The sequence below is a fragment of the Corvus hawaiiensis genome, chromosome 7 (genome assembly GCF_020740725.1).
Source record: "Corvus hawaiiensis isolate bCorHaw1 chromosome 7, bCorHaw1.pri.cur, whole genome shotgun sequence".
NCBI lineage: Eukaryota > Metazoa > Chordata > Aves > Passeriformes > Corvidae > Corvus > Corvus hawaiiensis.
Genome location: NC_063219.1, coordinates 32,878,075 through 32,904,258, shown reverse-complemented (window position 1 = coordinate 32,904,258; position 26,184 = coordinate 32,878,075). Strand labels below are relative to the sequence as shown.

General features: G+C 38.1%; 1 protein-coding gene across 3 annotated transcripts in view; it reads left to right on the top strand.

Annotated features, from left to right (window-relative positions):
* The window catches only part of DPP10 (dipeptidyl peptidase like 10), a 451,512-nt gene that overhangs the window by 251,669 nt on the left and 173,659 nt on the right, over nt 1-26,184 (top strand). For all 3 annotated transcript variants that reach the window (XM_048309457.1, XM_048309458.1, XM_048309456.1), the window contains exon 3: nt 6,925-7,020. In XM_048309457.1, coding sequence (XP_048165414.1) covers nt 6,925-7,020 — 96 coding nt within the window. The remainder of the gene's footprint in view (nt 1-6,924; nt 7,021-26,184) is intronic.

Sequence of the window (26,184 nt, the reverse complement as noted above, 5' to 3'; positions counted from 1 at the left end):
CATGCGAGTGAAAACTAGTTCTGTCAGCTCAGATGCTCTAAGATATCCCATAGAGACTGCAAAGCTTGATATAAATAAAAACCTTTCTCCCAGAACGATCTAGGTCTGTAAAACTGGGCTTTCTTGTGAGTTGGAAATGCTTACCATGGAAAGCTTTGGAAGTACATTGTTGGATAGATATTTCCCCTGTTTTAGCCCTAATCAGTGCTGTTCTCCCTTTACTTTCATTATTAATTTGTTTGATTATTATTAATACAGTGTGGGCAGAAGGTATTTTGCTGCTCTGTTGGTCTGCTGGCAGGTACTAAGCACTATAGCTGAAGCTATTTTATCATGAATATGTGTTGAGATCACTTTGGGATGTCCAGTATTTGAGGGGAGGAAAAAAGTTGGAGACCCCCCTCACATGTGGCTATTGTGAGGTGCTCAGTTGATGCTAATTTGTTATTACAAATATTTGGGTTTGAAAGTGCTTCTCATAAAATATAATAGGTCTGAATGAAGATATTCAGTGCAAATGTCCTTTGTTACCTTGGGATGTTTCGGTGTTCATTTCTAGGACTATTTTGAGCATCAGAGTGTTCTCTCCCTATTTAGTTCTGCCTGTACGGATGGGTGCTTTTTAGATTTCATGTGAATTCCCCTAAACACTGTACATCATGCTGCTTCTTTTTATGGAAATGATGATAATTTCAGATGGTCATTGCTCAGAAGCCTGATTGTTTCACTGGTATTTTTTTGGAGGCAAAAGTGTATTTACTGATATGCCAAACACAACAGCAACGATCTCTTTTGCTTGCAATTATTTACACATTGTTTTGTCCACAATATAAGAAACTCTTAGGTCTATGTACACTCACAGTTGTCATTTGAACTCTCTCAAATTTTGAGCAACAACTTTCCTGCCTTTTAATAGAGGGATCAATGCTTCCAAATGGGATAGCAAGTTTTTAAAATAAAGTGTAATTCATATGCAAAAGGCTTCAAAGAGGCTTTAGCTTCCACTTGAATATAATTTCCATAGAAATGATATTAAAACTAAAAGGAAATTCATGATTTTTTTTTTATTATCTTATATTACATGAAATATAACTTGACTATACAATACTAAGCAGGATCTCTGTTGAAATAAGAGATGTATTTTGACCTATTAATATCTTAGCTTCTTTTCAAATCTGAAACCTCTGTGTTGCAATTCTGGTTGTGGTTTTAGTAAACTGTACCAACAATATTAGTAACATTTTTGATCGTTTTATCTTGCTTCTCATCTGTGACAAACCTCAGAATCTTTATAAATGTCTTAGTGCTCTCAGCACAGAGATGGAAAAGTGGAAGACCAGATCATCCAGTGATGTAAAACATTAGTGGCAGAGTCTAAATGAACTCTCAGCCCAGTAACCACTTGTTGGGGCTCAGCAGCTCTTTGTGAGCCCCCTTGGACTAAGGAGTACATTAAATAAACCCCACTGCTCCCAGCAAGTGGAAATTGCTACACTGCTCCATATCTGGGGGTAGAAGGCTTGCAGGCAAATATCCCTGCTGGTTTTCTTCAAAGTCAGATAAGTGCAATGATAAAGAAAGTGCACAGAGATGCCAAACAATGAGGTTACCCTTGTTAAAGCAGGGGACTGGAATGGAAGAACTTGGAAGTTTCAGAATAGGAGCCTGTTTGTCCTCTGGGGCAACTGAATTATGAATCTAGTGATTTTTTTTTCAATATTTGGAGTGGATTGCTGGTGAAGTATTTAAGAGGAAACAAAAGAAAATACCTTGGGAATAATCTTTTAAATATAGCTTTATACTGGGAATTAGTGGCCAGTATGGAAATGCCTGTCCATGAGATGCCATCATTTGGTTTGTATGTCAGTAGAAATATTACACAGGTCCCTTTCTTCTGCTTTTATTCTGTTTCATGGTTTTGAGATTTCATCACACACCTTCATGTACTGAAGCAGTCATAGGTAGATTTTTAGAGATCAGTGACTTTAAATCATTCCTGCCTTTGAATCAACTTGTTTTTGCTTTGCATCATGACAGTATGTTCCACGTTGTAGGAATCATGTGAAGACCTATTTGACCAACCACTGTCGATCTGTATTTCAAAACTGACAGATGCTCAGCTGGAAGTATTAGCAGCTGAAAGCTTTTACATGAGAAGTCACTTAAGAGCAGCTTAAGAGTTGTATGGATGTGGCCACCCTTCTACAGGTGTTTTGCCACACTTAAGGCTGTTTTTTCATTTTGGGACTGACAGTAGTTCTACCTTCGTGTTAACTTACAGTTTCTGAAGGTGTGGAAGACTCAAATGCTTTTTCTAGGACTCCCTTACTGAGATGTTGATGTTGGCACTTAAACCATGCTTGCTGATATGTGCACTTACTGTTGAGCAAAGTGACACCTACCTCTCATCATAGACTCAAAAAAACTCACATATGATGGAAAAAAAAGGAAACCTTTTCAGAAAAATTACTTTAGAGAACATTTAGGTCAGACAAACTGTCAGAAAATGCTTTTTGTGGAAAGGGTTGAGTAAAATCGAGCTCTGGGAAGAGAATCCATTTGGATTATGTCCAGTAGATAAACTGTTCAGGGTTAGGACTGACCTTTCCATACCTTCTCTCATACTACTCTTACAGGAAAAGAAAGCAAACTACTTTTTTTTTTTTTTTTTTGTGATGTGGATATTCATTGCAAGAAGACACAGGTTTCTGTTCAATTCTGTATAGGCTCCCTGTAACTACTGTAAATTGGCAGTCAGCTTTTGGTATCTGGTTTCTGACAGGTTTTCTTCCTTTGTCATGCAAACACAAAGTGAGCTATACTAATTCCCAGTTACACAATTTACTAGTGGGTTTTTTCCACTTTTCAGATGGCATTTAACATCAAGCCTTCATCCTAATTTCTAGCTTAAAAAACTTTTTTTTTCCCTAGAAAATTCAGTAGGGAGCTTCAGTTAATGGCATACTATAGTACATAATTATTAGTTTTATTTCCTAAGTTAGAAGGCAAATTTTATGAGGTGTTTTGGCTACATTTAACCTGCAAAAATAATATCCCATAAGCTCGTGAAAAGTAGCAAGGCCATTAATTTCTACTTCTGCAGTCTTGTAGTTTAGTAAGCACAAACAAGTTTGTCATTTTGAATTAATACATGCCAGTATTTGAACTGTTTTTAGTTGGATGTACAGTTAAGAAGTAGTAATTTAGTTTTTAACATTTGATTTTGTTTATATCTTCTGTAATCTGTGTCATTTGCTATACATAAATACATATAATTTCAGACCGAAATACAGAAATCTGTGACAGATAGTGTGAGGACATTGGAAATAACATTCCTTCAAGAATAGTTCAATAAAATTTACAATGGAAATGAAAAAGTAGGCTGTTTTGTAATGTAAAAAATACAAAGTAGCAAAAGGAAGTCTTTAAAATAAAACAAGTACATCCTAGAATCAAAGTTCGGGTTGGAAGGGACGTTAATGATCACCTCATTCCAACCCCCCTGCAATGGGCAGGGAGACCTTCCACTATCTCAGGTGGCTTCAAGCCATGTCCAGCCTGGTTCTGAACACTTCCAGGGATGGGGCAGCCACAGCTTCTCTGGGCACCCTGTGCCAAGGCCTCACCACCCTCACAGGGAAGAATTTCTTCCTAACACCTAATCTAAACCTGCCCTCTGTCAGTCTCAAGCCATTCTCCCTTGTCCTGTCACTCCACACCCTTTTAAAAAGTCCCTCTCCAGCTTTCTTGGAGCCCCCTAAGGTGTCACTGGAGCCTTCTCGTCTCCAGGCTGAACAGTCTCAGATCTCTCCCTGTCTCCATAGCAGAGATGCTCCAGCCCTGAGCATCTTTTTGGCCTCCTCTGGACCTGCTCCAACAGGTCCATGTCCTTGTCACTTGGAGAAGGAAGTTACCAACAATGCATCCCAGGAACCTTCTGGGTTGGTTATCCCCAGCGGTGCTGTCACCCCATGAGGTGTTGGGGTGGTTGAAGTCACCCACAAGGACCAGAGCTTGTGGGTGTGAGGACACTCCCCCCTGTCTTCCTGACTGGGTGGCCTGTAACAGCCCCCCACTATAATGTCACCTGTCCCTGCCCTCCCTTTAATCCTGACATGTAAGGTCAGCTCCTCATCCATCCTCAGGTGCAGCTCTGTGCATTCCAGCTGGTCGCTGACACACAGGGCCACCCCTCCTGTTCTCCCCTGTCTGTGAGTATAAACATAGCGAAGTACAACTAATTTGTGCTTCTGCTCCATAAAGATTAACCCAGTAGAGTGTTCTGAGGGTTCCCATGATACGTAATTCATCTTGTTATAGATAAACTGGGCATCTGAGATCTTGACAGAGTGGAAGGGTAGAGTTAAGGGTTACAAACAGGGCTCTCTTTTGGTAAAAAAAAAAGTTACTTTTCAAACACCTAGTAAAGTTGCTTGAAGATGCCATTTTTTTCAGTTTAGAAATGCTAACAGTAATTTGAAAACTTAAAATCCAATATATATCAAGATTTCTTGCCAGGGATGTGATAGAAGACAGAAAGCAGAGCTGGTGTTGCTTTCTTCTCTGATAGCCTCTCTGTACTCAGCTGATGTATTGTTTTTAGTGATTTTTATTTAAGCAGTTGGAAAAAAATCTGTCATAGGTAAGGCAATCTTTGGCAACATAACAGCTTGTGGGAACTTGATTGCTAGTTGGCAGACTGGCAGGAAATGAAGGGTTACATCACAATAAGTATAAACAGACTCAGGTAAGGTTAGAAGGGAAACCCCTTTGGAATAAACAGCATCAGGACCAGGGTGTGTTGAATCCAAACAGGAAATGGAAAACAGGTTGTTGTGAGTAGGTTGTCAACAAGGTTATGGAGAAAGGGGATAATGGGCATGTGAAGAGCCCAGGATTTGATAATGTTAAGTCAGAAGCAGTGTTTTGAAGACACAAGAATGTAGTTGTGGAGCTGAATAGAGCACACATAACAACATGTGCTTACTCTGAAGATAAAAACACGGTGTGTGGCAGGAGCAAGAGCTAACAAGGTCCCACGATGTATAAACAGAGGGATTAGGTATAAATCAAGAGAGATAATGTTGCTCTGCTGTAAAGCTCCAGTAAGACTGCAAGTGGAATATTGTGTCCCATGCTGGACTGGCAGATGAATAAAAAAAAAAAAAAAAACAACAACCCAAACAGGCTATTTTGATCCCTGGAAGGTAGGAAGAGGGCAAAAACTTATTTAAGGATTAGAATGTTTGTCTTATGAGAGAGGATTTGGACAACTGTGCGTGCTTAGCCTTATAAGACATGAAGTGCAAGAAGAGTTGATTACAGTGGGTGAGTGCTTCCTGAGGCCTTGCTGCGACCTGGGAGGGAGGAACATGCAAAATGCAGCAGAGCTGTGGTGTGAGCAGCTGTGATGGCCTTGTGTCTATTGTAAATTCATGATGTGCATTAAAAGGGAGATTCTCTTCAGTACACCAAGGATGTACCTTATTAATACCAGCTGAAGTGACTGCAGCCAGCAGTGCTGCTATTTAAAGGCAAAAATATCATATTGCTGTTGATTCCAGTAAGCTTTCAGCTGGCCCTCTTATTGAGAAATTTGGCTTAATAAAGACCAGTAACAAAACTATTGATTGACTTTATTCTCTTTGAAGGGTCACATTTTCATCCGAAATGTATTACAGGATATGACCTTCACAAAGCAGGTTTCTTTGTTAGAAGTGTCCTGGTAACATAGTGGGTTAACACAAAGATCACAAGATTGCTGCTTGGCTGCTGTGATGCCAGAACCTCTTTTTTTATGTGTCTGTCATCAGAGTGCTCTTTAATATCAGTAAGGACAAAATCTGCCTAACACAAAGTTCCTCTCATGGAGAAGGTAGATGTCTGACACATTGGAAGGAAAAGCTCATAGAGTAGAGAAATAATGCAGTAATTTATGGTAACCTGCCCAATAATATAAAATCATTTTAGAAACCTGGCTGGGCATTGGACTCGTTGTGTGGGAGGTGCACAGGTGAATCTTTTTGCAAGGGCACAGGCAACAAACAGCACAGCTTTTGGCAGCTGCTGTTCTAAACAGCCTAAAGCAGTCAGGTGAAGTGCAAGCTGCTGCCAGTGATTATTCCTTGGAAACTTTGTGGGTTTGTCTTTTGACACTAAAACTTTGCTTTAATAGTAATGGTTCAACCCTACCCCTGTTAGTGCAGCAGTTTGCTATTGAATCTTTGCTGCTTATTTATTTAGCTTACAGCACAAGAACACGGATATTTAGCAGAGCTTATTTTTTAGTCTTCTGCAGTGTGGAGATGATTTTAGATGCAGGAAAATTATTTTGTTTTATTTTGTTTTGTAAGTCAATGCTGGTTAATGTTCAGAAGCACAATGTTCCTGGGTTCTGTCATGTTTGGGAAAAAAGGCTTTTAGACAAGTTATGTTGTTGTTCTAGTGAATAGAAAAAAAGCACAGGCTATGAAATGTGCATGTAGAATTTTTTTTTTCATTTTACTTGGTTGAATAAGTGAAATTGGTTCCAAATTTATTTGCAGGAGTTTTTTACTTAGTTTCACTCAGTTTAAGATACTCAGTATGGCCAACATCCTTTGACTGTCAGGAAATTTTGGTATCGGTTTTAATATTTTGTGGTGTGGGCTGTGGTAAGAAACAACTTTGCCACTACAGTCCCAATATAATAAATATCCAAGCACTACATCCTGCAGTTGTTCTGTCCAAAAGGTACCAATTTTTTGTTTCCTGAAGCTTTACTGAACAAAAATGATACTTTTTCTTGTGAAATAAAAATAAGAGCAAGGTATTGTTACCAATTTCAACAGGACTCCTGGTTCTATAATTCCATTGTTTTGCCAGCAACACTGAGTATATTGCTTTTAGTAAGTATCTAAAATGATCTTGTTGTGTTTGTTTTAGATGAACTCGCAAATTCATCAGAAAACAGATTATCCTTGGAAGATCTCTTCAGAAAAGAGTTCATAGTTCATAATCCAGAAGCCAAATGGATTAATGGTAAGTTTATAAGATCTAACATAATTTGAAACTAGGTAAAAAGTCTAAGTATTGAATGATATCATTATCCAGTCACTGACAAAAAGCAGTTAAAATTTCAAACCCTCTTGAAATTGGCCAGTGTCCCAGTTTTCCTTGTTGCTCTGAATCACATCTCTTTCATTAATTTTTGAAGTGGCTTTCTAATTTTAAAGCTCTGTCTAGTAGAAGCCCAGGAAAATGATCTGTTCATGTTCCTGACTCAGTTGGAAGCACTGATGAAGAATTGTTTTTGAGAACTGGATCTTGTTTATGGATTCACAAGAAGATCAATTCTATTAATAGCTGAACTTTGGGATTTGAGAACTGGTTCTCTTCACATACAGAAAAGATTTTTGAGTATTTCAATATACTTGTACAGCTCATAGTTATTTTCTGATGTCTACAAATTGTATTGAGTGTTCTAATTCATTAAATGATTTGTACATGGCATGCAGATTCCTCCAAAATTAAGCAGTTTTAATGTAAAAAAGAAAACAAATTCAAACTCATTTTCTCAACTCATTGACTTCCTTTTCTCTTGATGCTGTGCCTTGTTCACTTTCTTGCTGTTTGTAAGAAATGCACACGTAACACAGTAGCAACTGCCTGGTTTGTGTCATCGTGGTCATCTTGGTGTTACTGCAGGTGACAGAATCAAAGGAATGACAACAGGATTCGTGCAAAACTGGGCATTGTTAAGGAGTGCTCTGTGCAAGGCAGGAGTTTGGCAGTCTGGTGGCTGTGTATGTAAATTCAGAATGACTCTGCATGGGAAATAATGCAATTATTTCAATTATATCAACTTGGGCATTCAAGTATAACTAGAACTGCTTTTCTTTAGTAGGGACCTGTGTGATTGAACTGTTGCTTTATGATAAACTCTGAAGAATGAAAGGGGTGTAACAAAGATAAGTGCATTTAAAGGCAAAAGCATAAAAAAGAGAAAAGTATGGTTAATATTTTTTTTCCTGCACCTGCTCTGGTGTTGTTTGTTCTCTAGTAGTTTAGGGCTAAGACAAGGGACACTCAGTTTAGTTCCCTGCCACTCCCTTTCCCCAGCTACTCCAATGACATCTTTCTGCTGAGTTGCCCTTAATTTCTTCTTTAGACTGGTTTCTGTGCAAAAAAATCTGATACTGGGTAAAGCTGGAACAGATCTTTTGCCAAGAGGAGCAGTTTCTTGTGTTCGGCAGAAAACTGTTTTCCTGTTAAGACTATTTGCTAATTAAATCCTAAAGCAGTTTTTAAATTTGCTATTCTCTGTTAAATTCACAAAACAGCTGCCTATGACCCCACCCTATCTGAAAAACACTGGTCCTAATTGTCAAATAAAGTTACCACAGACCCAGTATTGTAAACGAAAGTGGTCACTAAAAGCACGTAAGTACGTAGTGGAGGAAGATCTTTGTGCTGGTTCCATCTATTGCTCTTGTTACTTAAAAAATCCATGAGATTATTCTCCTAAGAACTCCAGTAGTTTTTCATAACATGTGCATAATATTCTGGGCATAAAAATAGTACTAATTTCAAAACCCAGGACAATAAAACTAAAAGGCTGTGGATGGAGTTATATTAAATATTGTTGATGCTATAAAACATGTAGTTTATTGTAATTTTTACCTCTGTTCTACAGCCTGTAATAAAAGCAAAGTTCTTTTATGAGTTTTCCAGATGTGGTAAAAAGAAATGTAGAATTTGATGCTAAGCCCTTGCTTGGATACAGGTTTCTTCTGTGGTCTTCAAAATCCATCTTAAAAAGCTCATCAAAAGTGGAATATAATTTTATTATAATTCATAGTATCTTGCAAAAAATATAATTTGTTTTATTATCATGCAAAAAATTGTTTTAACAATCCAGTCTAAAAGCTATGAGATTGTGTAGTTACAAACTTTTCCATCTCTTGAGAATAATATTAGAAATGCTATTTAATGAAGATAGGCCCTGTGTTTTATTAACAGTACATTTGTACTAATATCCAGTCTTTCTGCAGTGATGGTTTTCTGAGTCAGTGTGAACATTTCTAAGCTTGCAGTTAGGTGTTTTCTCGTATTCATTTGCCAAAGAAACAATGAAGTCCAATAGTACAAAAAAAAGGGGTTGAAAAAAAGACATTTCACTTATTAGAGTATGTGTGTGTATGACAATTAAAGAAAAAGTGGGGGTAATTAAGGATCTATGAATTGTTTAGTATTTTTGATAGACATGAAAAAACGTATGTATAGGTTTTGGGGTTTTTTACATTTTCTTTGAAAAGAGCCAGTATAGTTAATGAAATCAGTATCTTGGGTAATAAAAAACCCCAAGGAATAGTCCTGCAAAGTAGCATTTCTGCTTCCTGCTCCTATTTTTATTTTTTAAGACTTTCTTTCCTGATGCTGTGGCATTGCAGTGATGGCATTATATGCATGGAGAGTGAAATATGTAACTTCATATTCAGACTCATTTCTGTGGAGATGGAGGGGAGCATTTGGCACTTTCTTTGGATATTGGCAGGGTAAGTGAACTCTGCACAGGATGATTTTAGCAGAAAATAAATAGCTACTTACTACTTTTTGCTCCTCTTGGAATAGGATCATTTGTATCTACCTGAAAGTTTTATCATCTTTGCCTCCTGGGAAGGGGCAGGAAAAGAGATCGAAAAAGTGGTTCCTGCTGTAAGCAGTTTCTTTGGGATCTGGAGCATGTTTTCTAGAAAAACAAAAAGAAAGATTTAAGGTTTTCAAGAGGTAGATGAACCACTGTGTCCTTAGGTAAGGCCTGGTATTTAACTGCTGCCCTTTAATGAAACTTTCCCTACTGATACTTGAATTTTTCTGACATTATCTTCCAAGTACATTATTTCTTCCTTGTTTGAAAGCTCCTTCACTACAAAATCCATCCCCATGTAGCTATTTCTAGACTGCTCTTTAATAAGAGAAGCCTTTAAATGCAGAAGTTTTTACAGTCCATTTCCTTTTCTGCTTGAAACTGAGTCCACAATTTTATGTGCTTGCCACCAAAGTTAATAATTATGCAAATGTCTAAAGTTGGAGAGGAAATGCTCGTCTTTATCTGAGATAATCAGCTGTTGCTGAAGAAAATAAAAGAAACACTATGAACTAGTTTTAGAAGTGACAAAATATATTCCCATTTTTTATAATTTGTGAAGATGTACCTGTGCAGATATCATTCAGATTTCTTCCTCCTTTCTTTTTTTTCTCCTTTTTTATTTTGGTTTATTTCAAAAGCAATATTTAGGTTTTTTCAAACCTGACTTGGATTTTTTTTCTTTTTTTGAAAGAATTTACAAATTAAAGAGTAAGAAAATGGGGATGATAGCCAATAATTTTGTTGAAAATAACTTAGTAGTTTACTAAGATTTGTCAGTTACAAATCTGATCACTTTGGCTGTAAAAGGGCACGGTGGAGAGTACACACAACCATTCATCAGTCCTTTCCCTGTTAGCTGGGAAAGTGTTTAATTTCAGAAGGCCTTCCAGTTGTCTGGCATAGTTTTGGAGACGTTAAATGAGAGTGCATCTTCCTTTAGCACTATTGATCTTCAGGTTTTCTAATAGGAAGTAAGAATTTAAAATGCTGCCAGTGAATAATGAAAGTAGTTGAACCTGACAGCTCATTGTGCTGGTAAGAGTTTTCCATTAGATGGCAAAGCAGCTTGGTTTACTTAAGTCTAAGCCCAAAACTACAGCGTAAGTTAAAATATCCAGAGGAATTAAATTTAAGAAAACATGGGTTAAACTTCCCCTGTGCTTTCCCTTGTGAAAAAAACCCATGTTTAGGGACTTAGGGAATCTCAGATTGCTTCTGTCATGGAGTGGAACCATTTTGCAACAGAGAGGAATCTTTGCTTCAGGTCTGGCCCCAGCATTCCATGGGCACAGTGTGCTTGGGGTCCATTTCTGCTGGTGCCAGGACAGTGCATTTAATGCCAGGTCATGGGACAGGGTGTGTTAGGGCAGGGCTCTGACTCGCTGTGTGAGTGACACCAGGGGTTCTGTCACTCTGTTAGTTGTCCAAAAACCAGGGTGTGTGAATCCTTGCTTGCCTGCCAGTATCAGGAGTCTCCAGCTGGATCCTGGAGCAAGACTGAGGCTTTTTTTCAGGATATTTTCCCAATTTCTCTCAAGTTACTTAGAAATATGTATGTTGCCCTGTGGGAAATACTGAGGACTCAAAAGATTTGCATTCTGTTACTGAAGTCTGTACTTGTTTCAGGGACTGTAGCTGTTTATGACAATAAAATTCAGAACATTTGTGTTTATTCCTCTGTGAATATGTGAGTTGGTTGTATTTTTTTCTGTTTGGACATTCTTTACCAATCTTTCCTGTAGAAGATAGAGTGTTCTGACTCCTTGTTGGTGCTCTGTCAGGTGGGTATATTGTCAGCACAATGACAATATTTTTTGTATATTTTAGTAAACAGTGTTGCAGAAGGAGCTGCAGTCTGAATGATGGCCTGCAGCAGGCAGGGCCCTGGAATCCTGTCTCATGCTAAAGCTCAGCAAATCACCTGAGCACGTGTGGTTTTGTGTGTGTGTGCCAGCACAGGATAAAGGGCTTGCAGTGACACTTCAGGAAGGGAAGCAAACACAGCTCCCTTTCTTTAACCAACCAGCCTGAATATGAATGCAGCATTTCAATGAGAGCTTTCTGGAGGAAGCATATGTTTGCACCTCTTTCTCTTAATGTAAACCCCTGTTTTTGGAATTAGGTTTATCACTTTGTCCGCCATAAAATCCAAGGTTGTGCCAGCAATCTCATCAGGCACACCCTGTTCAGATGTAATTTTCAAAGGAAGTAATTTTTCATGTACATATGTTTGCAAGGAGAAGGTTTTCCAACATTTTTTTGTTTCTTCGTCTTTTACAGTTTCAGTGTGTTTCTTTGGAGATGATAATAAACCACTCCCATCTAAGTCAGAAATATTTTCACTCTGTTTTTTTTTTTTTTAACTCAAGACCTTGTATTAACTTATTTACTTATTTTATTTTTGGGTTTTTTTAATGTTGTTTCCAAATTTCCTGTATTAGCCTCAGCAGAAGCTTTCATTTGCTGAGTAATTGCTGTTTCTGATGTGGGCATCTTTATTTTCAGGCAGTGAGGAGAAAAGAGTATAGGTGATGACACCCCTTTTGAACATCAGGGAAACCATGGGACTGGTTTAGGGAGGAAATCCCTCTGCTCTCTTCACATTTATTTTGCAAACATTTATTTTGTTTAGTATGGTCTCTCTTAAAAAAAAAAAAGGAAAAATTGTAATATTGAGGCATTTTCACTGTCATATTTTGTAGACTGTGTATTACAGTTAGCATGGAAAGATACTACCTGGCTGAAGAAGTATTACTTCAGCTTCTCATAACATGTTTGCTTTCCTTAAAGAGCAACTGAAAGGGTGTCTGCCCATGGTTTAATTTGCTGTTGTCCCTGGCACGTTTCTCATGCTGTACCCTGCCTTTGTCCCCTGGGGAGTGAAATGTGTGGACAGTGGCCTTTGCTGAAGCTGGTGCTTCCCTTGGGTCTCTGTTGCCTCTTGTCGATCCTGAAAAATAAAATAAAAAGTGGGCCTGGGAAACCTGGCATGAAGATGGTTGAAATTGCTTTAAAATTGTTTATGATAAAAATGGAAGTGGTTTGGGAAGCACAGCACACAGATTCCACAGTAGCACATATGCAAACTTCATGCAGGAAAATATGGTTTAAAACATTTGGCACTTCTTAAAGGAATCTTTTCCTGTGCATGAGATAAACACGGACTTGTTTTCACAGAGCTGAGCGTGTTGTGATGTTCATCAATGGATATGGGTCAAGTGCAAGAAATCAATCCATTGCTGAGCAATAAAAGAAGAGGCTCTGCTCCAGAAACTTGTTGGGTTTAAGGAACAAAGAAATCCCTCTATTAGAATTGCTTATCTGTAGATGTTGGTATTACTCTTGCAATTAATGATGGGTATTAAGAGTGAAGTCCTATATTATTTTGTTTCCAGTCCCTTAAAAGAGATCAGAGTCTGAAGGGGCCAGGCTGGAATACAGCCACTGTGTGCAAGTGCATTTTTGGTGTAGCAGGGGCTGTGTTTGGTGCTCACGTATTTGCTGTGATGCGATGTATTAATGCTCTGTCAGGGACTTGGGCAGAAGTGAAGAGGGGTGTGTTCAGGGTTATTCGTGCCAGCTCTACACAGAGCTTTCATTTTTTATTGCAATCTCTCTGTGCAGAGCCTGGAGCTGGAAGCCAGGCCAGGGAGTTATTTTGTTGCCTGTGGTTCTCTGTGAAGAGTTTGTTTCTGAAAGGCAGCAGAGGGGGGTTGGACTGTGATTCTCTGTGCATGGAAAAGCAGCCTGTGGAAGAGCAAGTCAAAAAATCCTAAGGTAGCACTCCAATCTTTGAAGGCTTTCAGCTAAAACTCTACTTTCCTAAAGCTCCAGCAAGTGGTGTGAAATACAAACCCAGGTTTTGCCAAGTCTGAAGACAAAGTTTTGGGAAAGGCCCAGAGAATTTGAAAAGATACATAGAGCGTCTCCAGGTTGGCTGATGCTTCTCTCAGAAACTGCTGAAAAGGGGAATAAAAGGCTTGATTGATACCATTCCACTGATTTATTAAAATAACTTCGTAAAAGAATTTAAACCATGTTGTTGGGAAACAGATTGAATGATTCAGTTCTCTCACTAGGGAACTGACTGGAGGAGTTTGGGGCTGTATTTGTGCTGATGTTGAAGATTCTCTGTGAGCCAGCTGTGGATGGGTAATTGGTCATTCAGGGAAAGGTTGTGGAGGTACCACTGCTGTACCACGTATAACGTGCATTGTGGTGTCCTTCCATCCAGGAGCTGTGGCTTCTCAAGCAATGGACAGTCTTGGTTTAGGAAGAATTTTTATTTTCTCTTTAGTTTTAGTTTTTGGTGGTTCGTTTGGTGTTTTGTCCTCATTAAAATTCTTTCTTCCACCAGTTGTACCGCAATAGGGGTTTTCCCTCAGTAATTTTTCCTCTTGGCTCTGGTCTAGTCTTTAAACAATGTTACCTAGAGTGGCTGTAGGAGTACCTGATCTCCCCTGCCTGACCACAGACTGTGCTTCTTTCTGCTCTTGTGTTATTTATGTCTCCAAGGTGCCACATTTCTTGCTTGCTTAGAAGTAGATCTTGGGTGATTTCTGCTCAGATCAACGATGTTAATCCCTGTTGCCGCATCGATACTGGTGCCACTGTTAATGATCGTGAACAAGCATTAAGCAGTGCTGTGTATTCAGGGCCATTAACTTGTGTCACCATTGTATTCTGCAAATGACTTCTCCTTTCCTCCAACATTATTCTTTGTACACCAGGACAACATTGTGTTAGTCGTGACCTCTGCAGTGTCCTGAGGCTGTTGTCTTTTCTCAAGCATCACCATTATTGATCACAAAAATTTTTTTCCTGGGCATGTTTTTTCTGACATTTTGTTTTTGTTTTTTACTAGGCGTGTTATATTTCTTCCACAGAGTAATTGAAATCTATTTTCCTTAAGAATCCGTACTTCTTGTTACAACTTACTCCTAGTTGTATTTATTGAGGTGTAGCCTGATTCCATGCTAGTTGAAATCTTTGGGTATGGGACAAAATCCAGAGATTGGGATATAAGTCAGGAAAAAATGAAATTGAGTATTCTACCTAGTCGGAGGTCAAACTACCTTTTACCACCAATAGCCAAAACCACAGCTAATTATTGCAATCCTCCTTAAAATTTATGTCCCTATTGATTTTTTACTTATTGCACAGCCCAAAGCATTAAGAATTTAACAAAAACATCAATATACTTAGAAAACATTTACACAGGGAGAGTGTATCTGTTGCATAAGGTGTCTTTTGAAAGAGGTTAGCAGAATGATTTACATTTTCTAATCGTTATTTCTGGATAGTAACCTAATGTTGAAAGGTTAAGTACAGCACTTGCGTGTGTGAACCCCTGGGAAAGTGGACCAGATACTAAATAAATCTTAGTTCTCCCTGTTTGTTGAAGCAAAAGTCTCCTGAGTGTAGTGCAGGCGTAAGTTTAAATATTCCCAGAGTTACCATAGCGATGGTGGTGGACCAGGGAGGCCTTTTCTCAGTAATGCAGTTCTGACTAAGCCAGCACTCCTTAATGTGATCAACAAGTCTAAAATGAATGTGCTACATCATTACTCCTAGGATGCAACCCCCTAAGGCAAATATTTTTGTTGCATGAGCAAAGCTGAGCAGTGGATAAAGCGTTTTGGAATGGTAGCAGACGGTGGGTGCTCCACAGCAGATTTGTGAGTTCCCTCCAGACCTCCACATTGTTTTCTGTTACACATAAAGACTTCAGGGATGTATCTGTTCCTGCATCAGCCGGCTCACGTAAGCGTGAAGAGTGTTATTTTCACCCTGTGCCTCCTTGTTCTCTTTTCCTCATTTGTCGTCACTGCTCCTCAGCGCAAAGGGTTCCCATTGCCCAGATGGAGCTGCAGTGCTTTCCCCATGGGATGGATTTGTACTGGCCTGTTAACTTTTCCTTTGGAAGCTGCTGTTTATAGCTGCAGTTGGTTTCATGGTCCTTCTTACAGGCTCATTTAATTCTGCTGTAATTTGTTCATCAGCAATTGGATTTTCTTCAAAGGAGTGTTGTGCAGGAGGGGAATAAACCTGGAGTCGTAGCTGTGTGCAGCAGCAGCATCACCACAATTGGCTGACTCTGCCTTGTTTCCATTTGCCTAAACCAAATCCTTGAATTTTCTTCAGTTTTCTTTCTAGACACTTTAACAAACACTGTTGTGTTTTGTGGCAGATAAGTAAGCTGTGCAGTGCCTAAAGTCGGTATCTTTAAAAGCCAAAGTTTTACATTTCTAATCCTTACATTTTGTTGTCCACTCATTTTTTTCTTGGATTAAGAGGCAGTAAAACCAATGCTTTCTATACCACTCTGTCTAGCTCAAATTTTTGCATAATGGATCCTTACAAGTTGCATTTTTAAACATATATGTATTTAGAGACATACTTCATATTTCATAATAAGTTTATTTCACTTTTAACCCTTTTTTGGCTTCTCTCTTTAATTAATTGTGTATTCTCTGATTTTTTCTTTTCCTGCAAGTGGCAGATTTCAAAGAGACTGACTCATATTTTCCACTCAATCATCCATTTTCCTGGTGTGTTTTGCCCAGGACAGGGTTATTCTTCATATGAAAATGTGGTTGGCATTTGAACAATTTTGGCTGTTATCTCTTTCAGTGTGATGCAAAAGGACTTTAGTAGGTTTAGGTTTTAGGTTTTAATATATTTGAGAAGTGGATATATCTGTCTACATATACTGAACTCATGTACTTGGGATTCTTGCGAGGTCTATTCAGTGCATCAGTTCTGTTAAATTCTTCCATTAAGTGTTTGTGCTGATCAGGAGGAGATGGCACCAGAGTTGCATGGTTTTTATCCAAATTTCATCTTGTTGCAGTTTGGATCTGTTCATTTTAGGTGCACCAGGACTGTAGGGAGAAAAGCACTGGAGGAAGAAATCTACAGTGAAAGCATAAAACAAGTAAAAACAAAAACATAATGAGAAAAAATGGAAACAACTGGGTACAGAGAAAGCAGAAGCAGGACCAGGAGAGGGAAATGAAGGGACAGCCCAATGGAGAGCACAAGGCCTGAGTTAGATCATCATCAGTGCCACAGGACAGGTGTGTTTTCCATTAAGGACATCTTTTCATTCCTTAACTCCCGATAGTTTGTGGGAGGACATACACAAGTGGCAAGAATTTCCACTTAATCAGAAATCAGTGACCTTTGAGCGACAAGGGCTGGCCCTAGTGGTGAGCAGGACACAAGGCTGGTGCTAAAGGCACCCTGAGGTGGTGTTCTCACGTGTCGAGCCCCAAAACTGCACTGAAGCCATTCCTGCTGAAACACTGCCCAAGGAGAACCTGGTGGTGTGACCTGCTGGCCACTTTCTCTTGCCAAATGTTTTGCTTTACAATTGTAGCTGTGCCTTTATTTAGGGATGTGTGAAGTGCAGTGGCAACAACAGTGCTATAAACTTTAAATTATTACATTTTTGACAATTTGATTTAATTATGTTTTTAATTTACTACTGTACAAATCAAATGTGTCCCCCATACTGTCTGTGTGGCACAGTAGAGTTGAGAGGAACCAGAGGCAACTTGATATTTGCTTGTTTCTCCAATCTGACAAAGTTTATAGGCAATTTGTGTGAGAAACTTGTAGCTAGAAATCATTAGAGCAGCCATGTATTGTTTTTCCAAATCTGTAAATATAGATTGGCTTTGACCCATTAATACTGCGGTACAAACTCAGAGCCTCTTTAGTGAGATAAATTAAACTCTGGGAACTTTGTAAAAATACATTTACTCCAACAGGGAACTGGGAGAATCAATCAGATTTTTGATAGAATTTAGATATCAGCCTCCCATGCTAAGAGCCATTCAACTTTAACCCAGTTTTTGCCTATGATTTCCATGATACTTTTCTCCTCAGGGATAAAGCACGTCTTTAGTTTTGAGAAGGGTATCCATAGTTGAGACTTCCTTGATGAATGCAGACCATCTTATTTTCCAAGTGCCTTGAAGGGAAATGCAGAATGTGCTTTCTGCACTTGCAGCCTCCTTTAGGCGTAGGACTGACTAAATTTCTTCTGCATGTAGAATATTGATTTTTAAGTTCAGCCAAAGCTACTTGGAAGCCTAAAGTTTCCTACAAATCTGTGAGTTGCACTTCGAAAGTAAAAATTAGAAGTACTTTAAAAATGTGGCTGTGAAAGCTCTGGACTTTTGGTTTGTCACTGTGAGCAATAGCAATACATGAAGCAGGTAAGATAATGTGTTTTATTGCAGGACAGGCATTACATGAGAATTAGTTTGACTAATTTCAAGAGTTATTTTTTGGCTAATTTCAAAAGTTAGTTTTTGACCCCATCCTAGAGCAGCTGTCTCTAGGACAAAAAGGCAGCTTCATTTCTTCTCAGGCCTGGAGTCTTATCTGCCAAATTGGATCTGTTAATTCTGTACTGATGATTCAGATAATTGTGTATTTGTTATTGGGATCTCAGCTGAGACAGATCATCTGTAGAGGTCACTAAGCAGTGAGATTCAGAGTGACAGGTATGTTTGGCTGAAGATATTTTTCTTAGAAACGTTTTCTGATGCTTTTTCTTTTTAGTTTTCACATGCAAGTTTTGCGTGAAGGAATGTTTTCTGTATAAACTTTGTGAAAAAGGTTTAGATAGTTTGCTTCAGCTTCCTCACATTTTGGACAATGTGATTTTTAATTTTGGATATTGAAATCTTATCTTTAGCAGCATAATTTCATTTTGACATTATTATTTTAATGTGTTTTATATTACTTGGCCACACTAGTTTATTAATGCAAAAATGATGTATTGTGTTACTAGAGTGAACAGTTTAACATTTAAAAACAAGTATTTCAGTATATTCTATTTGAAATTCTGAGGAATATTTTAACTAAAAAAATAGTATAAGGCTTTCTGTTTATTCCAGTTTGGAATAAAAATGCTTGCACTATCCAATATTTATTCCTCTCTATTGGCAATTTAGAGAAGGAGGCTCTAAGCCATATTATCAATTACAACTCCAAACCACGTTATAAATTTCCCAAACTATGATGTCATGTTCCATTCATGGAAATCTATTGCAGAGTTAATATTATAATCTGCAGCATTTCCACTGATTCTTGACGGATTCCAGATGTACAGAGATATGGAAATGGGCTCCTGTTATGAGATGCTTCAAAGGTAGATGCTAATTCTTTGCTTTCTGGGTAACTGCACATGTAATAAAATTTATGTAAGTTAGGAATTTTTATCTTTTTTTCCATTTTCATACCCAGTGTTGTACCTTGTCCTCCTAGAGGCAAGGACTCACTGTTCCAGCAAGTTAGGCCTTTCTTTTTTTAGCAATTTAAAATGGTCATATAAAATGTTACATAAATGTTCCTCTCTGCTTAAATACTCTGCTCTCTTTCCCAGCTATTTTCTGAGCTCTTTCTGTGATAAATTGTTATTTGGCCTCTAAACTTCTCTCTGAAGACCTTGATTAGCTCACGCATGTTACTATAATGGAATAATAGCCACAGTTCTGCTGTATTATTCCAGTAGAAGTTATAATGCTAAATTATATTTTTACCTACTTAGCTAAAGTCAGGGCAAAGAGTATTGAGAAAGAGCTGATAGTGAAGATAAAAAATTTTTTACTTCAGGTACTGCCATTGCCATTATCATTGTTTGATATGTTGTATATGGAAGTAGAGGCAGACAATATGTCTTTCAGGACTAAATGCTTTCTGTCTCACTACCATCTTCAAAATAAACTTAATAAATTAACTTTAACCAAACAGTTTTTGAGTATAGGATGTGTCTGAGTATTGCAATACACAGCCACTGATTGCCTCCCTCTGGATTAAAATATACTTTGAGTTAATAGTAGTAGTAGTAGTAGTTTTCATTTTCTTCCTCCTTATGGAACTGAACAAGTCTGCATAGTCAAAACATCGCATTCATTTTTTCTGTTTGCTTGGTGGTTTTCTGCATTGGGTAAGGCCAAGCTCTCAGGAAATTAAAATGACATTTGCAGTATGGTTTGTTTTTATCTGAGAGTAGGACTTTGCAGAGCTGAGAGTGAGGAAGCAGCGTTACGGACAGCCTGGCTCCGGGCTGGTTTGTGAGAATTCCTGAACACCATGCTGAAGGCAGTCCAGTCCCTTTGGTGAAAACCACGAAATTTCCAAATTCCCTACAGTGGTAATGTGTTGGATGAAGATTATTTTAGTTCCTAGTAAGGGTGAAGATTGACTTAGTATCTGCTTTACTCTGCTTCCTGGTTTTGTTTAATAGCCATAGAAACCTTCAGAGCAAAACTTCTCAAGCAACTTTATTCAGTAACTTGAACTGAGTACATTGATAATATCTGTAGCTACTCATTCCTTTAGGTCTGAACTTCGCTACAGTGTCATACTTTAAAAATATATTTCATTATTACAGAGATTCAAAAAAGAATATTTGCGCTTAAATCAAATCAAAATATATGGCTATTGATTTTAATTAAATATTCAGAAATTCTTGGGAGTTTTTGTTATTTCTAGTAAATGTGGTGCCTCTGCTGAGTAACAGTTTATAATGTTTTATTTGTGGAATAGATAAAAGAAATACTTGTATAAATCTTGATTTTTCAGGAGGACTTAATTTTCAGCACCTACAACTGACCATGATGCTCTTACATATACTAATTTAAACATAAGATTTTTCCAAATAGCGTTTGTTCTTTCTTAGATATGAGGGAATTTAGGGAGTTCCTTGCTTGTGACTTGATGTTTAGACAAGTGTGAAGAGCTCTGGGGTCAGGAAGAGCATTTTGTTTTCTAGCAAATAAGGAAACTGATATGGAGAAGCTGCTAACAGCAACTGACTTTGACAGTACTACCGAGTGCTCAGTGCTAAGCACAGGGAAATCTGTTTGATGTGGCAGGAAAAGATGGTTTGTTACATGCCTTTTCAAGGAAGGTTTTTGTTATGTTTTGTTTTGTTCTTTTTTTTTTTTTTTTTTTTTTTAACAGTGTTGATGCTTGTGCTGGAATAAGAACTGGGCTCTGATCTTTTTGAAGGTTAATCTTAATGAGCAAATAGTATCAGAAAAGAGAGATAGGCATCTGTAAGATCTCCCTCAGTGCCTTCCCTCAGAGCTGATGTTGACCTTTCTCTTCCTCACTTCTCAAGAAAGGATAAAGCTTAATGCTTTGTCGGAGAATTTACTGAATAAATGAGAAAAAGTAAGTAAGTTGTTTGGTTTTTTTAAAATGCCATCAGTTCACCATCTTCATTGAGACATGATTAATTTCATGTCCACAGAATCATAGAATAGTTTGGGCTGGTAGAGACCTTTAAAAGTCATTTAGAGCAACCCCCCTTCAATCAGCAGGGACATCTTGAACAAGATCAGGTTGTTCCAAGCCCCATCCACCCTGACCTTGAATGTTTGCAGGGATGGCTCAGCCACTGCCTCTCAGGACAGCCTGTTCTGGTGCTTTGCCACCCTCATTGTAAAAAACTTCTTCCTTACTTCTCATCTAAATTGACCATCTTTTAGTTTCAAAACATTACCTCTTGTCCTGTTGCAACAGTCCCTGCTAAAAAATCTGTCCCCAGACAGATAACCTAGATATACCAGAACAGTTTGCTGGTGGACAAAATCATGGTGATTCTTTGGGAGGGTGCTAAAGAAAGGACCATAGAGAGGAATCACCTGATTATATCTTTACCAGAACAGCAGTGAAACGTTCTTTCAATAATGGAATTTTTAAGCATTTTACCATGACAACCTTTAATTATAAGGGTGATTATTTTTACTACATTTTGTGATGTATTTTTTTAACATAATAGCAAACTGGTTTCCTGCATTCTGTTTTTCCAGTGAAGGAGAAATATTTTTTAAGTGCTTAATCTGAATTTAAATTAATGCAAACCTTTGTATTCAGCTTGCATAGCATGCAAGTGATAACTTCAGAAAAATACAGCTTTGTGGCACACTGATTACCTTTGTAAAGGTAGAAGTATATTCTCCCTTTGATGAGTGTGTCTGACTTCCATTAGTGCTAATGGGAGTTATGCATTTATGCTTTGAAGAGTCTACACTCCAATTAATTATAACACTTTAAAGAAAATGTGAGATGTTGTTGAAAGTAGAGATTCTTTAGTGTTGAATTTTTTTTTTCCTGAATTTCTCTCCTGTTCCCTCTCACTCTGTGAATGCTTTGACGTTGACTGACATATTGTCATGAAATCTTGTAAATACGGGTATTGTGCGTAGTTGAAATTAAACTGCGACATATCGATAGTTTAAGTCTTCTCACATGTAGCTCTTAGATATCTACTCTACCTCCTGGCAGTCTCTTTCTTTCCCTGCTTACCTTTAGCTGACAGCTGAATATCTGTTCCCTTGATTTATCAATTTCAAGGTTAAGCTCAGATCGAGTTTTACCTGACTGAAGTTGAGATAGACAAGAGAGCTGTGTTCCTTGTGCCTTGTCTTAATCTTCTTGTTGCGAGCCGAAAACAACAGGCATCAGGAACCAGATAAATTGCCCCTGGATTCTGTGCTTCAATCTGATTGCAAACAGGAAACAACACTTGAGGGAAGTCTGAATGGCTTTGAGGAAAACAAGGATGAGCTGTTGGTAGAAATCACTCACATTGAAGGTGATGCAGATGCAACAGGTTCATCTGGGAACTAAAAGCAGTTGGCAATTTACTCTTTAAAGAGACATGTAAGTGTAGAAGATCAGCACAAAGGGAAAGAAGATGAATCAGTTTTACCAAAGAGACCTAATTATTTCTTTTCCCCAAAAGTAGCTTATTAATATTAATCTGTGTTGCTTCTCCCTGATGTGCGACACTTAGCGCTGCCCAGGCATCTGGCAAATCCACTGTAAGGGTGAAATCTCCCTGTGTGAACCACAGGGGTTATTTGGGGGTGGAGGAATACAAATTTCATTCAAACTCTGCTTTGTAGATCTCAGAACTGAGCAAGATCAGTAAGGATGAAATGATACTTTTCATATTTATTCTTGTTCACACACAATGTAAAATTTGCAGCTCAGCTTTGCCACAAGTCCCCAGAAGTTGTGTTTTTTTTGCTCTTGGCCTGAGGGACGGTGATGCTGGCAAATGCATCACCCAGAGTATCTGCCAGAAAGAGGGTTATGGTTACGGTTAGAGTGTAATATTCAGTTTTAGTATTGGATGTTGTGTCTTTACCTGACACATTCGACTCCGTTTATGGATTCTGTTTCTTTTTGTGAAATTTTTTCTCCAATTTAATATTATCCAGTACATGTACTTTCTACATTTAGGGAAATTTCTTCTTATGTTTGTGCGTTGAGTTTCATTTTGTCTTGCTGGCTGAAGTCAGGCTCTAACTTGACTGCAAAGCTGATGCTGAAAATCCTGACACCCTTCACCGCAGCAGTGTGAATGTGCTGATATGATAGTTTAGTCTGAAAACATGTAATTATGATAATGGCAAAAGAGCAAGTCTCTGTGGGGACTTCGATTTCCTCCCATAATACAAACAAAAGACACTCTCAAAACTGTAAGTTCTGTTGTTTCATCTGTTAAAATGGGCAATTAATCAAGGCGATGGGAGAAAACTGCTGATAGTGGTGAGAGCTGGCACGTGTCTTTCTAATTTGTATTGCAACAAATTGAGAGATGTAATCGCAGCAGAGGAGGATGTTTAAATAAAATTAGAGCTGTGATGTGAAATCACAAAGGGAAGAAACTGAGAGGATGACATTCTGTCTTACTTTAAAGCAGCTGTGAAATGGAAAAAGACCATTTCAGTGGCCTGTGTTGTGCTGAAACAGATGAGCTGTCAGCCCTAACTATAGATTTCTGGCTTGGTATTTGATTATGATATATCAATTGTACTAACAGGATGTATAAATAAATACATATCTATTTGGTCTGTGATTTTCTTGCTTTTATTGTGATTCAACACAACTGGAGAATGGATTAAAATGCTTTTATTTAAAATAGGAACAAGCTGCATTGAGGCTGGTTTATGAATATACACATGATGTATGAGTATACATGTTATATATGAATTAATTTCATCTAGACCTCTGTCTGCCTACAAAAACTATGTTTGATAAAGCTTAATTAATTTTTTTTTGGTGTCAGAAACCAAGATTGCTATCTGTGGTTACGGGTATATTGGATCTATAACCTAAACAAAAATAACTTTTTTCTTCCATAAAATCAGCTGTCATACCTGAGCTTGGAGCCAGCTTTTTTATCTGTATGTGTAAACTAAAAATTTCTCTTAAATGAAGATTGGAGTGTGATATAAATCTGTTTGGTTCTTCGCTGAGGGCCATATGCTACTATAATTCCTGGTCTTTAAGGAGAACCTGGGTGTTACAAGGCATATTTTCATAAAAAAAGTTCTTCTGTGAGATAGTTTATATGGATTAGGAAGCCATTACCTAATAGTAGGCTGCAGCTCCTCCCTTTGCATCAGTGCAAAAAGAGCTGCTTCTTTGAGCAGGAGTCTCTTCTTCTCTCTGTGAAGATCTGCATCATCTCCATAACGTTTTCTTTATCATTGTGCTTTATCATTGAAAACACAACCACTATCTCTGGTTTGACATGAGGAGATTAAGGCATAGCACTGAAGAAATGAAAGCAGTAGCTGAAGAGAATTCTAAACTCCCTCTTTCCAGGGTGGTGACGGCGAGAGATTGTTGCTTCAGGCTGTGTCTGTGTCAATGAGTAGTGTGAACCCGCAGAAGAGGATTTTCAAAAGGAATCAGCTGGTGCTGAAGGCCAGCTCCCACCCTGTGTGCTAACAGGGATGTTTTATTTCAGCCCAGCTGCTGTCTGGTCCCTTAGAAGGAAGGGTTGCTGCTGCTGAAATGCATCAGGTGCACTCCTGGGGAAGTTTCATTTCACCATGCAGGACTCCAGTTTTTCTGGTCCAGGATTGTTCTGTGATATGGAACAAAGTATTGTTAAAGGGAGAGAAATAAGATGATGAGATGAGCATCTTCCAGGAGTGGTTTAGATACAGCTGGTTCTTAGCAGAGCAGGGGAAGTTGCAGGAGGAGGAGATCAGGGGAGAAGAAATTTGAGAGAGGAGAATAAATGATTTCTTGACATCTTTTCTGGTCTGTCTTCTCTGATTTTTCATAGCATCATGGGAAGGGAGTGTTTCTGCTAAGTGAATTCAGCTTTCTTTGCTCCCTTTCCTGTGCTTTTATTGTTGCAGGACGTTCCTCCTCACCAGGAATATTGATTAGCCTGGGAAATCCATCATGAGTGTTGTTACGGTGATTTATCTCTATACATCTTGCATATTATGGTGATGACTGCCTTGCAGTACCAAACCCTTAGAGAAGCACATTCCAGGCTTGCAAAATGTTTCTGCAAAACAATAAAATGATTTCACCCAAAACTCCTGGGTAGCAATAAAGAATAAAGTTTAATTAAAAATAAAAAAATCTGCTGATTCAATTTGCATAGTATGTATATTAAATCCTCCAGGATTTGCCTACATTGCTCATCTGTTTTAATTGGGCTTAATTGATTACCAAGAGTAATCCAGAAATGTTTGTGGTATGTCTAGACTAACATTTACAGTTGAGTGCTAAACTTGTTGTGATGGCTATTTAATTGATTTGAATGAAGAGGAGAGCTTTTGTTTAATGGCCTTTGCCCATTTCATCTCCTGGTAGCTCAGAGGTGCCAAGGAGTTGATTCTGAAGCCTTGCAGTAAATCAGTCAGGGTGGATGACTTTCATGGACTGGGATTAAAGATTGGTGCTGCATAACTTCTCTGATAAAGCCCAAATATTCTCAATTACAGTAGGTTCAACAAAACAGATTTTTGTCTGTGCTGTTTTTTTCATGATTCAATGCAAAGAAGAGGGATACTCAATAATCTAATGGCAGTTTTGGGTTTTAGGTACTGAACACTGTGTGGTTTTTTTTTTAAACATGTGCCCAACACTGCATGAAACTGATTTTTATTTAATAAGGTTACTTTAAACTAACATTTTAGTAGAAAGTTATTTTTTTAAAGTGCATGGTAATTGATGGGCATTTTTAACTTGAATTTCTTGAAAAGTGCTGATTATAATGATGCTTTTATAAAGAATGTACTCACCCACTCCTGTTTCTGTTGAATGAAGCTCTATAAAGATTAAATGCATGTTACTGGAAGAGAGCCACCTCTTGCCCTAGCCTCAATACATAGTAATTTCTTCTTTGCATGACATTTTTAAATAAGCAGTTCCCCAAAAAGCTAAAAGCAAAAAAAAATCAAGTCAATACAAAAAACAAATTAATGGCATTTTTGAATAATAATATCTTACAGCACTATCTATAGACCTGCAGTTCCATTTTGCTGACAAAATCTTTTCAATCACCTTTTTTTTTCATGTACACCTGTCTGTCAGTGTCTAAATGCCAGTATTTAGCACTTAGTGTAAAAAGAAGTGTTCGTGCTCTAACCAATGGCAGAAATGTTGAGGGAATTGGAGTTGCTGTAATAAATGAAGTTCAGTAGCTTTATTATTGAAGCTCCATATTTTCCCCTGCCCTAATGTGCTGCCTTATCAGTGCATGATGA